This window comes from Colias croceus, chromosome 20, assembly GCF_905220415.1.
Source record: "Colias croceus chromosome 20, ilColCroc2.1".
Classification (NCBI taxonomy): Eukaryota; Metazoa; Arthropoda; class Insecta; order Lepidoptera; family Pieridae; genus Colias; species Colias croceus.
Genome location: NC_059556.1, coordinates 8065842 through 8082632, shown reverse-complemented (window position 1 = coordinate 8082632; position 16791 = coordinate 8065842). Strand labels below are relative to the sequence as shown.

General features: G+C 31.1%; 1 protein-coding gene across 1 annotated transcript in view; it reads right to left on the bottom strand.

Annotated features, from left to right (window-relative positions):
- Nucleotides 1–16791, bottom strand: part of LOC123700847 — an 87266-nt gene that overhangs the window by 15088 nt on the left and 55387 nt on the right. Inside the window, exon 2 of the mRNA XM_045648191.1 lies at nucleotides 3701–4023. Within this exon, the coding sequence (XP_045504147.1) occupies nucleotides 3701–4023 (323 nt within the window). The remainder of the gene's footprint in view (nucleotides 1–3700; nucleotides 4024–16791) is intronic.

Genomic DNA, 16791 nt, shown 5'->3' with positions numbered 1-16791 from the left:
ATATTAACAACCCGGAATAAGGAATAGGGCGGGAAAAAAGGACACGCTTAACAAAAAGAAACCAACCCTCTAGTGATGCTTGAAAATACGAAAATACATTTTGACGGTTGACAAAACTGAAAAGTAATCTAAACCGCACTCCAGATTTTCTGCGCGTTTAATATTTGAGAGTGTCCTCGAATACGGTAGATTTATTTCGGAATTAAATTTATTATGTGCTTTTGGATGAAAATATGTGTGAATTAAGTAATTTTATAAATGTAATGTCTACTGGCGTTCGACTCTACCTTATTTTTTTGGAATACACTTAAGTATTACCTATTAATATTACAAATTATGCCATGTTTTGTTAATAATATATGAAAATACTTTTGTAGAATATATTGTTATTTCGTTTTTGATAATGTTGTTACTACGCACATACCTATGAAAAGTATAACAAAAGTAACAGAAAATACTCTAATTACAAAATTTGCATTCTTCAATTATTTAGCCTTTGTCCTAATCCCTTTCTAGTGGAATAGTGTTGACCTATAACTTACATAAACTATAACCTTTCGCCTTGATATCTCCTGCACTATAACTTACTAAGCTACCAATGCCGAAATTTCATATCTAACTTATACTGTAACTAGATTTAGTTACTAGCATAGGTTACTAGCTCCACAATAACATTTTGCAATAGAAACTGCGTTTGATTCAAATCATAAATATCCCAGCCTCTCCCACCGAGTGGCCTAAAAATAGATTCGTTGATGCAATAATTACCCGTTGTTCCCTTGTCCTAAATGAAATTGTAGTAGTTCTTAACTGAAATAGATCTATTGTTTACTTTTGTTTTTTTTTTAGTTTTGTTCTAGTTGCTTTTTCGTTCGGGAATTTCTTTTAGATTTGCGATTGTTGTGATTCTTAAAAACGTATTGTTGTACCTAATGATTAAAATGTCGTTATTTGTGTAACGTAAAATAATTAATATATAGTACGTTCATAAGTTTTTAAATAGCTTGTCACTTTTTATCGTCATTAAAATAAATATCACTTTTCTAATTGTTGAATTTTTATTATTTGAGACATTGCGAATGAATTAAAGAAAATGTATGTGTAAAGCAGTTTACTGTAGCAATAATTTAAAGACAGAATTATAAGTGTGACTTTCTAGAACATTAAACAGAATTGTCTGGAACAACCAAAAGAAAACAAATAATTCGCTAAAGAATTTACACCGACCCTTATATTTTATTACCTTAACGGAAATGAGTCATTCAAATCCTAAGCACCTACAATGAAATCCATCCAATAAGGCGTAAATCCATCTTCATCCCCTGCTATGTTTTGTGGCGCAATTAATTTCCTACTAAATACTAAAATAAATTTATTTCCAGCGTAAACCGAAGATCATTCTTCAAAGTCAATGGATATGTTAGTATGGAAGCGCTTTTTTTTTATAGTGACGTTCATTATACGCGTGAATTTCGGTTTTAAATGAAAATGTACTGACGTATTAATTATCTCCTATATTCTATTATCAACTGAATGAATGAAAAAGTAAATTATATCAATTTAAAAAATAAATGATTGTGTTACATTTAGTAATGATTTGCTATTGAATTCTCCTTGTTACGCCATATATAAAATGCAACATAAAAAGACGAAAAAAATCATATTAATAATTGTAGGGGGCATCGTTTATATTTGAGTTTATGTGTGTGTAATAAATTGAATTGCATCACAACTAAAAATAGTATAAACCTTTTTGTAAAAGTGACACAGATTTCCAGTTGCAGCATTAAAAGTAAACAGAAGTTGGCGACGCGCCAAAATGCGTACATCTGCGTGTGAATAAATTTTCTTATTACGAGTGCGAAGCGAATGCTAAGTGACAGCGATAATTGAGTAGGTCTACTTACACTTCCTCGTGTTAATAGTTAGCAAACATTTTAACACAATATTGTCTTTACTTTATTTTATTGTTAACATTCTAATACGTAAATTATGCTGACATAATAATAGGAAGTATATTATTTTTAATGAAACGAATTAAATAAAAAAGCCTATTCCATAGTCTCATCTCATCAATAAAGAAAACACTCGTAGTAAAGTTTATTTGAACGTAAAACTGTGCGTATTGGAAAAGATTTAATTTCCGCTTCAGTCAGCGCTTTTTATTTTATTGTATTGCTATTGTAACATTAACAATATAATTGCACCCTTATATTTTGTACTTAGTAATATTTTTTATCTTACGCCTGACTGTTAGGAAAAGCAATCTTTACGATAGGAGTTTTGTTGCTCTGCATTTGCGCTAGGCGTTTATTTTCAATAAAATTTACTTTAAATCGTATCGGGATTCTGAATCGTGAATCTCTTAAAAGTATTGAACAGAAATACCGTATTTGTAGGTTGAAAATTGAAACTAGCACATGTTAATCACAACAGATGCACTCGTTAACGGTACATTAAACATGCATATGAAAAGTAAAAGTGTTGTTTCACACTTTATTCGGAGATGTTAATTGCTTTTTAGGCCAAAACACTATATTTATGGGTCGTAACTCGTAATATTTGCGTATATTTTTAACTGATACAGCTATAAGATACAAAGTTAGCACATAATATACAGGTTCATCGACACATAGGTATGAATCATATGCGCGCTAACAAAGGCCCGCACGTGCGGTAAGTATAAAAAATAACATTGGATATACATATTTTAAAATGATGACAATTTGCACGTACTATGTTAGTGCGTAAATAATTATTGTTCGAGATTCGTGATAGATTGATCTCATTTTTATTTTTATTTTTCGTATAAGATCTATTATGAGTTGAGAACTGCGGTTCTAGCAAATGTTACATCTATTAATTAAACATAGCCCTGAATGAAATTAGTAACACGTAATTAAAACTAATTAAATACATAATTATTATACCTACCTACCTTCTAGCATTTCTTTATCTCAAACAGCTGACATTATCAATTTGAACCAAAACGATAAATAACTAATTGACGCAGTGGATTTGCAATAATACATTATACATCTCACAATTTTTTAATATTACACATGTACCCATTTTTTTAATATTATACATGATACTTTGTCTGTATGTTTGTTACGTATATTTTATTTCTATATATTAGAGAGTACGTCTTGTTATGAGAAAATAATTTTACATAGGTGAAATAGGGAATCAAAATGTTTATAATATGAGACGGTACCGCGTAATTAGCGTGAATGGCGCGCAACCGTTACCTAATTAATTATTTGCTAGTAAAAAATCCATTTTCTTTTTCACAGGAAAAACTGAATTAAACCTAGTGAGTCAGTTAGTTCAAACGAAGCAATACCATCATTTAACTGTAGTAAGTAGATACTAATAGTCTGTTTTATACATTTTTTGAAGATAAAGGACTGGTTACATTACCATTTAGTTACCGATAAAGTCCATAATAGGCAATTTCACATAATATTTTGACCTTATTTTGGTTAATATTTTCAAGTACGATTTTAAAAATTTGCACCGTAGACCGTAGCACCATAATAAGTATTTCAAATCTAGACTAACTTAAATCTATGTCGAAATAACAGTTTTTGTAAGATACCACCTACCTACTTTACTTCAGCCAAAACTCTCACATACAAAATTAGTTCCAAATTCCAATTTACCAGGAGTACGTAAACAGTAAACACACAAGACTCACCACATCAGTGTCCATAATTCCATCAGCCACGTCTGTCCCGCCCTTATCCCGCCAATGCTTCTCGCTCGTCAGAAAACTGAAGGAGGAATCCCGTCTAGGACTCAATAGTACTCCCGCGGGTGTCCTAGGGCTGCCATATCTGAATATTTCTATGTTTGTGGTCGAGAAGGGATCGTTCCCGCTGTCTGTTCTAGGGCTGACAAATACGTCGTCGTCAAGGTCCATGTCGAGTGGAAAGGTTAAAGGTGGTGATGATGCAGATAAACGGCAGAATGGAGGCGATTGTGATGGACGCTCGATGTCAGACTCGGAGAAAGGGCGATCTGGGGAAAGAAAAAAAAAAACAAATTAGTTGATTGAAATGTGAAATTTACAAATTACAGGTCATGTAATAAAAATATCCCTGAGAAATGTTTAAACTGCATTTGAATATGAATACTCTAAAACTAAATATAAAAAATGTCTTTGTCACGCATTATTCGTATGATGTTTGTAAATGTTTTTTTTTTTTATAATCCTAAATTTAATTAAATTCTGGATCTAATAGCACTGAACTCAACAAACAAAACTAACGAAGTAACGAATTGACATATAAAATCACGAATTAATTTAAGAACTACCTACAACCACTTTTTCTACAAAGATGCAACGGAAGACACGTGAACTTGGTAAGCAAAAAAAAAAAAAACAGAAAAGGACAAAAAATATGAGCAGAATCACAGAAATAAATGGGACATTAACAACGTACAAGTATCGAGATTCGAAGCGACAGAACAAAGGACGAGCAATTTGTTATCAATGAGATCGATGATATGAGTACCAGGCGACCAGGATATCCAAAGAGGTTATAAGGAACAGAAATTATTAAAATCTTCGTCCGCAGACGAAACCCGTTTTGTCAAGGCGCACGTGCAGCGACCGGCCGCTGTGCGAGCGGGACGGGTGTTCGCCCATAGTACGTCTCTCTCTAAAGTGCAACGTTCGTAATATAGTGGATGAGGTTGGATGAATAACCGCAACATCTAACTTGCATTACGTAAGGTGTCTGGTTCGGATTAGCTATTGTTTTCTATTCAAACTGGTTGGTTGTCTCAACTTTGACTTTAATTTGATCATCGTTTAACAACTACTAAATAGGCATTCATGTGTCGTTAGAAAAGATGTTCATTTGGTACCTATGATTTCATTGATATTGTAACTACATAATGATTTCGTAACTGTGTGATACTTTTTAGATTCATTAAGTATGTAAAATATAATAAATCATACTAGCTACTATACCTATATACAATACTAATTACCACCGGCAGCTTGTCCCGCTTTGTCTAAAACCTAATAAATTATATACTAAAACCTTCCTCCTGAATCACTCTATCTATTAAAAAAAACTCATCAAAATCCGTTGCGTAGTTTTAAAGATTTAAGCATATTAAAGGGACATAGGGACAGAGAAAGCGACTTTGTTTTATACTATGAAGTGATTGTTTAATCTAGAATTTAATTTATCATAACAATTGTGATAAATTAAATTTTAGATTATTCTAAACAGTCATAAACCTTTTGAAATCCTTTATGCGTTTTGCATGTAAACGCACTTATTCTAAGTATTATCCATAAACATTAACCTAACAAGTATGTACTCGAGTTTCCATTTAATAAATTTAATTTCAAGAGCTATGTAAATTTTAGACTATCCTTAATATTCTTTCGCAGCTTTTTTTACTGGACGCGTAACACAGGTGTTTTGTAGGTCTATAGCGTATATAGAATTTAGTTTATTTAAAATGTATACTTATTCTTTATTTATAGCTCCGTTTCATTATTTATTCAAATTTCCTTTGGTAAGCTTTAGGTAAATAATAATTTCGTTATCATCTTTATAATACGAAGGGAATTACATAGGTAATATATTGAAGATTTTAATGTTATCTACTGCACTCTACACTAATATTATAAAGAGGAAAACTTTGTTTGTTTGTTTGATTGATTGTAATGAATAGGCTCATAAAGTACTGGACCGATTTTAAAAATTCTTTCACCATTCGAAAGCTACATTATCCGTAATATAGGCTATATTATATTATCACGCTAAGACCAACAGGCAACAGGAGCGGAGCCACGCGGGTGAAACCGCGCGGCACAATACGATACAGAATGTAAAATCGTATATTGATATTTAATAAAATTGTAGCCGTATTCAATTGTAAACTTGTTTAAATTAATTACTAAAGCTTGCATCACATTTATAACATTTCGGCAATCATAAACCAACCAACATTCCGATACTATTTTTAGCAATAGCCATATAAACCAAAAACTTGCGGAAAAGTTAAACCGAAGTAGGAAAAATAAGCAAGTCTTTGATACTCGAACATAAACAGTGAGGTGACCATTAAACGTGTTGTATCGATAAAATGGTTTATGAGCTATAAATCAAGTATCGATAGATGTTGCATCATTGGTCAGACAATGAAATGGCTACTAAACCTCATTTATTTGATTAATATCGTAATACCTAGACTTCAAAATATAATGTTATAATTATTGTATTAGTTTATGTACTTTTAATTACAGTAGTAATGAGAGTAAAAGATACGTGTTAAAATTATATTAATTGGCACTTGGCAGTAATATAACTTTATAGTTTTAATTTCGATGATTATAAAAAAACCTTATTTCAACGATAATTCTCTTTCTTCTTTGGTAAGAAATGGAAGCTTCCTTTCATAAAATATTGTTCAGTTTTAAATGTTTTATGTATTTTCGCATTATAATTTATTTAATTCGTCTTTTTTCTACATCTTACAAGAGATTTTAAAACACAAACAACCAGAAAAATCAATTAAATTTAAAATTAATAAATAAATTAAAATATAATACTTGAAGCACCATTGTCGTTATCGACCTTTAGGGTCACAGATAATTTAAAATTCCCATACATCAAGTTTATTCAACATGGTCAGTAAGAATTGACCACATATAAGATGATTGTCAACTATTTAATCCTATAAGTACCATTCAAGTTATTTGATTCAGTGATTAATTGAATTATCACGAAAACAGTTGAATGTTTTATTCAGATTTTGGTGGGTGAGCGAAACTGGTTTATATTTATAAGTTTAATTGAAATGTTAATACATTTTTGTGGCTACTGAGTGCGTTTAATATTAAAATATATTCTAAAATTTTTAAAGAAATTCCATTCAAACACGTGATATTTGTACATTTTGCATGGTGTTGTTTTACTTTTATTTTATAAGACTGTTATACACAAAGAGTAAATTTAAATAAACAATGAACAAATGGTACTTGTTATCTCTAATCCATATTATATTCATATTAAAATTTCATTCAATCTATTGTATTGTAAGAATAAGATCTATTTCAGGATAACTTACAATATTTGCACTTTTCTTATTATATATTCAAAACATAATAGCACGTAACAGCCAATTAACAGAACCATAAAACAAGCCGAAACATTTGCAAACATACTTTGTTTCCTTCTTCAATAAGCATCTAACAACTTTTAACTACACATTAAAATTTAAACGTTCACATTACCCTCCATAATTACCCGTACTATATGCAAACATATTTCAAATTCAAGTAAAATATTTAAATGGATTAAAAGCGATACTAATAATTATAATGCCTGAAAACAATTTTATACTTGCTTTAAATCAGACGCCATCAGGCACAGTTAGGCGTTTAAAGGCGATTATGCACTTAACGACAATTATCTTGATGCCACTGAAGATTGGCTTTATAAATAGATTCGATGGAACAAGCCATGAGAAAGTTAGAGGCTGAGCTTTAATACGCAACGAAAGTCGAAAAGTCGATACTGTAAGAACTGTTTGGAAGAAACTATTACAATCGGTTCTAAATATCTTGGGATCAGATGAACGGTTTTAGAAGTGGTAAATTATAGTAAAGATGATTCAAAAGTGCTTCTAGAAGAGTCTAATCGAATAAATTTTGAATTTGAATTCAAAACTTTAAACATTCGCGATTATAATGGTATGATAATTTCCTGCCTGATTCGATAGTCTGAAATTACAAGAATACTAGAGCTTTCATTTTTAAATTAATTATAGACGTTCTAACTTACATATTTTTAAGGATACTATTTCATAATAATTATGTACCAATGGGAAGCCTATTACCTCGATAATTCCATCAATAAAAACTACCTAATAATTAAAACTTGAATGCATAAATCTTAGTAAAATTAAGATAACTCACAAAAACAACAATCGAGTATTCGAATTTACTATATTACTATTAAGTATTAAGCAACAGACCGTTTAAATAAAACGATACATTATTAAACTTAATTGTTAATCCAATTATTATGGTATAGTAAATCATAGGGCTATTAAATACAATCAAACTATCATCTTCAACGGAGATACTTATTTAATAATAATATATTAGAGATTTTTCTATCTCGGTAGCCGTGTTCTTTAAACGAGTTGAATTGCCTATATCGTAAATAAGCTTTTTACTGTTTTGTTATTTGATCTGAGCTTCTTTCGAACTGAAGGTACCGAATTACCTATTCAACAATTTAAAACCAAAGTATTTAAGTAATAAAACTAAAAATAAGGATCTCACAAAATATGACCATTTTGGAATAAAAGATACACGAATATATTGTTCGTTCTTTTTAAAAAAATATTGTGTCATTTCCCAGGTGTACAATTTAATACACCATCTTCATACACAAAAACTTATATTTAACAATTAATTGTACATTATTTCTTCCACGCTATCTAACCTACCTTTACGTCATCCTTGCACAGACTATAAACACTCTAGCGATGCTAATTGCACATGCACTGTCATTTATTTAACTTCACAATTTTGACAGATATAAACATTCATAACTTACGTTTACTCGCTTTGTCTGTAACCCGTGTACATCATTATTCATACGCTAGCAACTACAATTAATAAGTTAAACTTCATAAGCATTTGCATACAATGTGCGATGACAGTGACGGCTTGACGCAGCTATGTTCTGTCAGCTTCTTATTGGATGTTTTTGTATTTAGTTTAATAGGTTATTTAACGTTTATCAGGCATGCTGGATATTATGAATATTTAGGGTGGTTCTTCAATCATTTTTTCTTTATTGGAATACTTGTAAGAGCACTTTTGTAACATTTTATAATGTAGCTGTGTTACTGGTTATGAAAATATGTGATTAACTTTATTAATTTTTAGGACATTGTAAGCATATTATTCTGTAATAGATATGAAAAATATGCGCAGTAGGAACTAACAAAAATATTGATTCTAACATTAGATGAAATATTCTGAGACTGATACAGTCTACATTGTAACACTTGATGACACAACAAAATAAAAATCCAATGCCAAAACTGATAAGGCATTATCATTGCATTGTAAGTAAACAATGTTTTCTATACTGCGTTAACAAAAACTGTAAATCATCTACGTTACAAATTGGTAAACGACGTAAACAAATTTAAGTCCAACCAACAGAATGGTGAGTTTTGTTCCTTTTGTCAATACGTTCGACTTGAAGAAATACAATGATTCATTGAAAACAAAACCAACCATCTTATCTACAGCTACTGCGCTACGCGGGACCGGCTTTCTTATGGAAATATGGTAATCATTTGGAAAGCATTAGTGCAGTGACACGTGACATAGCACGAAATATGACCGTGATAAACGTATGCATGGAGTTTTATACAAAAAGTTTTTAGTGCACTCTTCTGGTTTTAACGTTCAAGAATGATGGTAGGGATTCTGTAAATGACCAGTTACTTTTGTTTTATATTAATGTGAACATTTACTTTTGTTTGTGAACATTTTATAGTAAATACTAAATACCATTTCTTGATATGATGAGAGTAATTAATTAAAACTACCTTCACCTATTTCTGCGCAGCTGGTACGTTACGTTTTTATTGTAAGTCCAATAATTATTGTAAATTGACTGTGTGGAAAATGGGCATAGTAAATAAACACGTTTTAATATACAAATAATATTAAAATTGTAAGTTATAATTGGATTACCATTTAAGGTGTTATTTTCAATATTCGATACGACTGTATTACGCCAATATACCTAATAATATTTCGAAACGTTGGGTACGTTAAGATCTTTATCGTACTAGTTTCTGGTTTTGAATTTAGTAGTTATTGATATTTGACTAATATTATTATAAATGTGGAAGATTATGATTGTGTGCATGAATGTAAATAATCCTTCATAATTTTAGTAAGTACCTACATACTAGCTTTCTGCCCGCGGCTCCGCCAGCGTTTTCAAAGTCGTTTTAACAATCTTTATTTAGTGGAATAGTTTCGATGGAATTAGGTGAATATTAATGTGATGAAGATAATCTCAATGTAGAAGACTCTTTCATTCGCTTCCTTATTCAGGATTGAGTAAGAAGTAAGTTTTGGAAAGGATAGATGCTACTGTGGCTTACTATCCTTAGTTCTTGGACCAGCCCGTATCAAGAAATATTGCTTGCGGGAACCCGCTTTTGGGCTCTCAATTTTAGGTTATTTTATTGGCATTTAAATATTTTCGGCCCGTATCGAAACACCAATTCCAGAAGCCGTGGTTTCTGACCTCAGATTTATGGGCTTTTTTATACGAATTTAAGTGGCCGTTTTGGTATGTTTCATATTTTATGAGCGTTAATCATATGTGTTACAATTTGGTTGTGTGGCTTTTTATATGAATTCAGGATTTAGGAAGTTTTAAAATTTATTACAACGCCGTCTAGTAGTCAAAATTGTGGACGATAGACTAAGGTAAACAGTAAAAAAAAGGTATAAAAAATAAACATAATATAGAAAAACTCAAAATATCAGCCCCCCTAGATAAACGTATCTACAGCTTACGTCAATCTCATACATTCGTAGTCTATTCTATTGAACGCTACGCTAACAGAAAGCCACTTGGCTAGGGGGGCAGGATGCTATTAATTCTTGTACCTACCAGATGCGCTTTGAAAGCTAAAGAAACTTTTCTGTCGTAAATTCAATTTTCAGCAAAACTATACTTAATATACCTAGGTAGTTGTATAGGCTAAAGCATTTCCCTATCCCAAGTCTATATTTCGCCAAGTCAACAAAACAAACAATCGACTGCACGTCATATCACAGAACAAGTCGAGGCCAGTGACCCAAAATAAGAATAAGATGATATTTTATTTTCAAGATACGAGTACTATCGTGGCATAAATTAAAGGGTTTATATTTTCTCTCTTTCTCGTACCACGTGTTTTGGTGGGACTTGGCGAGGTACAGTTCGCAAATGTGTTCTAATATTTCAATAATAAATATAAAATTTTGTTTGTATGTACCTACATTAGTTCTTATGGTTTGCAAATCGGGGCAGGAAGCCGTGAAGCGTATTTATGAAATTGTATACTTTTTTCATTAATGTTGTAAGTAGAACACTTATAATGAAAAAAAATTAACAGCGTCCAACGATTGCCTAAATCATTGTTTATAATTCACAATTACTTAATTGCCATAATATTATTATAATACTACAATTGAATGAAAATATAGGAACATGCTTCATTTTACTCAACACCATGCTTGTAATATATCCATGTTTATAAACATGAGGAACACTAGCTTACCGCCCGCGGCTTCGCCCGCTGTATCTAAAACCTAATAAATTATATACTCAAACCTTCCTCTTGAATCACTCTATCTATTAAAAAAAACCGCATCTAAATCCGTTGCGTAGTTTTAAATATTTAAGCATACAAAGGGACATATGGACAGAGAAAGCGACTTTGTTTTATACTATGTAGTGATGTAACAGTATTAGGATCACTCACCACGTCTAAGATAAAGGATATCATAATAGCAAACATTTGCACTCAATATCAGCACATAAAATGATTTTATGCATCAGATTATATCAAGCACATATTCATAAATGTCCCGATCACAATAACTATGTTATTTATGTGCTGTCCGTAGTAGAATAGCCCTACAAGAAATCATTAGTACCAGTAATATTTATAACTGCATAAATCTGTCGCAAAATATATGCGTAAAGTTTTTTTATTGCGATTTCTGTGTTTTGGTCAAGCGTGATCTGTATTTGCATAGTTTTTGCATAAAAAAGAACGTGAAGCTATGATAACGTAAAATATGTCAAATTATTATATTTTATTATATTATTATATTCACGAGCTCGTTTTTATTATTTTAAAGGTACACACAAAAACCATGCATTTGAATGATATTGCTAAATGTGTAGCGAAGCCAATAGATTACTTGCATGTAACTGACTTTAAAATAGCCTATGCGCTATCATAGCCTATGTGACTTTGTCTTCAAATTAAATACATAAATCTTTATCAGATTTAAATTATCAAGACGTAAGTACTCGTTCATGATCCAACCGCAAAAAAAAAAAATGTGTGCGTGTACACTAGTACATGCGAGGTACACACGTAAGTAAAATAGTAAGTAAAACTTCTTTATTTTTAAAAAAATAATTTACTATATGCAACTTTACAGAAATACGAATCACGCGTGGTAGGGATATGAAAAAGATGGCGCGTAACGGAAAAATGTCACGCGTAACGAAAAAATGTTACACTAAATTTTTTTCCAACCCCGATAAAGAAGTTTCACTTCAATTGCACATCCATGATAGATATTAATACAATAGATCGAACATAGTAACCGTTTCAACTTTAGTTATCAAGTAGGTTATTTCGCAATAATTCCCAATATTAAATCACACGATATAAATAGGATTAGATCTATTTTGTAACCAGTACACAATATCACGATGATTACCGTTCGGTATAGTATAAACTCGCTTGCTACTGGTTTTACGTTATGCGTCTGTGTGGGTGTACTCACTGTGTGTGTGTACTGACTGATTGTGTGTGTGTGTGTGTGACCAACAGATTACGCACAAGATTGTAATGATTATTCTTTGGCATTGCATGTGAATAATTGTACGATGCTTTTGTAAGCTCTTGGAATAAAATCAATGGATTGATTCTTTGATTTCATATTCGGTTTAAAAATTAAAGTACTTATTTGTAAAATATTCTTATCGGGTTATACATACATATTTTAGTAGACCATCGTGTTATCTAGTCAGAATGTAAAAAGTTCATTATTTTTAACAGACACAAAAAAGGACTTCGTTTTTAAATTCGTATTTTTTTTACCTTAGACCTATTGGACCTATTGAATCACATAAAATTTTCACATAAATCACTACATAGGTATCATACATATTCTTTCCAAAAATTCCCCAAAAAGTCCACAAAAAACCTCATAGTTAAGTAGATACTTATGCAAATGTTCATCTCAATAAATGCTTACACCACAATAAAAGAAAAGAACAAATAATCTGATAATGCGATTTACTTCAGAAATACCATTAGGGCGACATAATTCCATACAATCCCGAAATAATAAGCGAACTCATTATATTGACACTGGTTTGTGAAACCAGGATACCAATACCAATATATTATTTGAAGTTCTAGAGATTAATAACCACGTGCTTAAAGGAGAACTAATTTTTAACTATTATTTCAAACTATAGTCTATTTGCATAAAATCGGTTCAATAGTTATTTTGTGATTGGGCAACAAAATGCATCAATATTCGCCTTTATGACATTGACAGTTGGATGATATTATTCATATTATTATTACCTACTAGTGGTCCGCCCCGGCTTCGCCCGTGGTACATATTTCGCAATAAAAGGTACCGTCCTTTCTCGGGTATCAAAATATCTCCATACCAAATTTCATGCAAATTGGTTCAGTAGTTTAGGCGTAATTGAGTAACAGACAGACAGACAGAGTTACTTTCGCATTTATAATATTAGTATGGATTACATGGCTAACGTAGGTATTCCTGCACTTTAATTTTGAATTTTTTTTTTCTATTATTTCTAATAGTCTATAATCGACCTAAACCCAAGTATGTATATTATTTGAGCTTTTATGTACGTATGTGTATTATTTATTATGTATTTATTGTTATATACCACAAAATAAGAATTCATGCAACATAAAGATATTGAAAAAAAATAAGTGGAAATATATTAAAAAGCAACAGAATAATCCAAAAAGGCGAAGCAACAAAACAAAATGAGAAAAAAAAGATCCGTCACGAACATAGGCTAGGGAGAGAAAAAAAAGAAAAAGTGGTAAACAAGTTCGTTTATTTTCTTACCATCCCTCTCTAACTTATAAGGATTTTATATGAACATCTTTCTCGCACCGGCCGAACGTTGGACACCTGTGCTTTAGTATCCCCAGAGTAACAACGACCTCAAAGACGTCTAATTGCATAGGAGCACAACTACCTTCTTATATGCAAGCTACATCAAAATTTATCGCGATGTAATAAGATGCATTTTTCAATGCACACTTGACCACTATGGCCATATTATTTTTTGACATAAAGCAATCATTGTCGTATACCGATTTGATTCCGAAAGCTCAAGTTTTTTTTTACCTTAATGCGTAAACTAATGTCTCGTAATAATAATGAAAGTGGAACACCTGTTCCCTGCATTAATCCTATTGTTAAAAATAAATGTTAGGTAAATTGGGGATTTTTTGTGCAATTTTTGTTCTTTCAACGTATGAGGGTAATATTAAAGGTTTTGCTGTTTTTGGGCAGTTGTACTCAAATTTTTTTATAAAGCTTTGCTCTCAAATTTATTGTTTTTTATCATGTACTTTCGATGCATGAAGTAGAGTCACAGATTAATAAATGTATGTTTACTACGTAGAGCTAACAAACTACGATATTGATATTTTTTATTTTATGGCATTCAAATATGTGTACAATATTTTAAGAAAAAATTAGGAGTCATTAATGATATAGCTATTTGTGAATATTAATTACCTACCTAGTAACTTCCTGGTGTTAGGTATATCTTGAAAAACTTTGTATTTTTTGTAACAAGACTTAACAATTAATCAGATTTTTCTATTAAGGTACCTAAGTATCTAATTTATAACAACTGAAATACGACTAAAAGCACTGACAAAAGTGGTTTTAAAATGCTTATATTGAATATCATATAGAAATGCCGCGTAATGCATCACTGACAATGATCATGCCATATTAATACATTTACGAGGTTTCGTGTTACAAGTAACTGTAGCGTTCGAACGTTGCACCTCTTTTATGTCCGCCTGGTACTCGATCGGTCGAAGGTGTCGGATTTTATTTAATTTATGCACTTTTTTTTAAGTAGCTTTAGATTTTATGGTTCTTTTGAAATAGTGACCTTTTAGAAAAAGTTACTATCTATTTATTTTTTTTAATTTAGGGACTACTTTGTACTTTTTTTTCTTTTAAATCATATTTGATGCAAGCAAAATTTACGATTTGAAGATGAAATATCAAATATAACCCAACTGCACGAGAATTCACTGAAATGAAATAAAATCGTTTTATCTAATTTTATTAATTAAGTACCCTTAGATTACAAAATAAAGTACAGATGGAGCATGACAACCGCCCGTCGCCCTTGTCAAAGAAAATACGAAATCAAAAACAAATACGTCGCTGCACCAGTGCTATAGCGCATATAGTGTCATGAAATACGTCAAAAAGGGTTTGCAATTTTAGTAAAAAAAATGCTGTCTTGTGATAATAAAACGCTGTAAAATTTGTTCCCGAAAACAAAAAAAAAGATGAAACATCGTTTCACAGGTTTTCTGTAGATTATTTGGCTGATTTATTTCTATAAACGAATAATAATTTTACAGATATGAAGGAATACAAAACTTCAACGTATGTTGCCAGTATTTTGAAAATGAATTTGCCATTTTTATTGGTAAAACGGTAAAATGGTTAAAAGATCTTCAGGGTAATGCTGTTGGATTTTTCGATCGTGAATGTGATTATTTGTATAGTGCACTAAAGGTTCATGATCATTATTAGATTATTTTAATAAGCATAATACATTATTTTGTTACTTTTATAAAGCTTAAAAACGTCATAGTCATTTTCGCTAGCGATTTAATATATGTGAACTCCATGATGAAAATAAAATGTCCCGTATTCTCGACTAAAAACTACCGCTATTCGCATTCATATATTTGAAAAATAAAAAATAATTTAATTATTATAATTAATATTGAAACATTTTTTTATGTGATTTATTTAATTAAAAATTGAATATAATTATTTTGTCCATCCATACTAATATTATAAATGCGAAAGTAACTCTGTCTGTCTGTCTGTCTGTTACTCAATCACGCCTTAACTACTGAACCAATTTGCATGAAATTTGGTATAGAGATATTTTGATACCCGAGAAAGGACAAAGGCTACTTTTTACCCCGGGAAATAGGATAGGTTTTATCCCAGAAATCCCACGGGAACGGGAACTATGCGGGTTTTTCTTTGACTGCGCGGGCGAAGCTGCGGGTGGAAAGCTAGTATAATATAATTTTAGTAGGCAGGTACTTTATATAATAAAATAAATTTTACAATATTATAAAAAAAATTATCATAAACCCATTAAACCCGAAATTATATTAAAATAAAAATTAAAACTTGACTGCTAATTTATGTGTATAGCCTACGTCAATATCGCCACTAACATAATAATTCATATGATTGCAATGAAACCTCACATCTCAAAATCGGTCCAACGGTTTATACTGCAGTGCGTGTCAAAGAAATATTATACATACATACATAAACTCGAAAAACATAACCCTCTTTTTTCCGTAGTCGGGGAAAAATTTGGGAAATTTTTCAATATCCGGTAACATTACACGCACACAGAAGCACCGTGTACGTACAGTGCAGCGGCGAAATGACAGCACACATAGCTTTATTGAAAATGACGTTAAATCATTCGGTTTAGTTCGGCAACGCTCCATCTGTCTTTTATTTTGTAATCTAAGTAAGTACCTACCTACCTAGCTTTTCCCCTCGTTTTTGTTTCAATTATTTTTGAATAAATTTTTGATGCGATCATTACCGTAGACCAGAATATTTTAGTTGTATTATGTATGTATGTATGGCTATTACTCATTTTGTTACTCATATGTTTTTGCAAGTCGAAA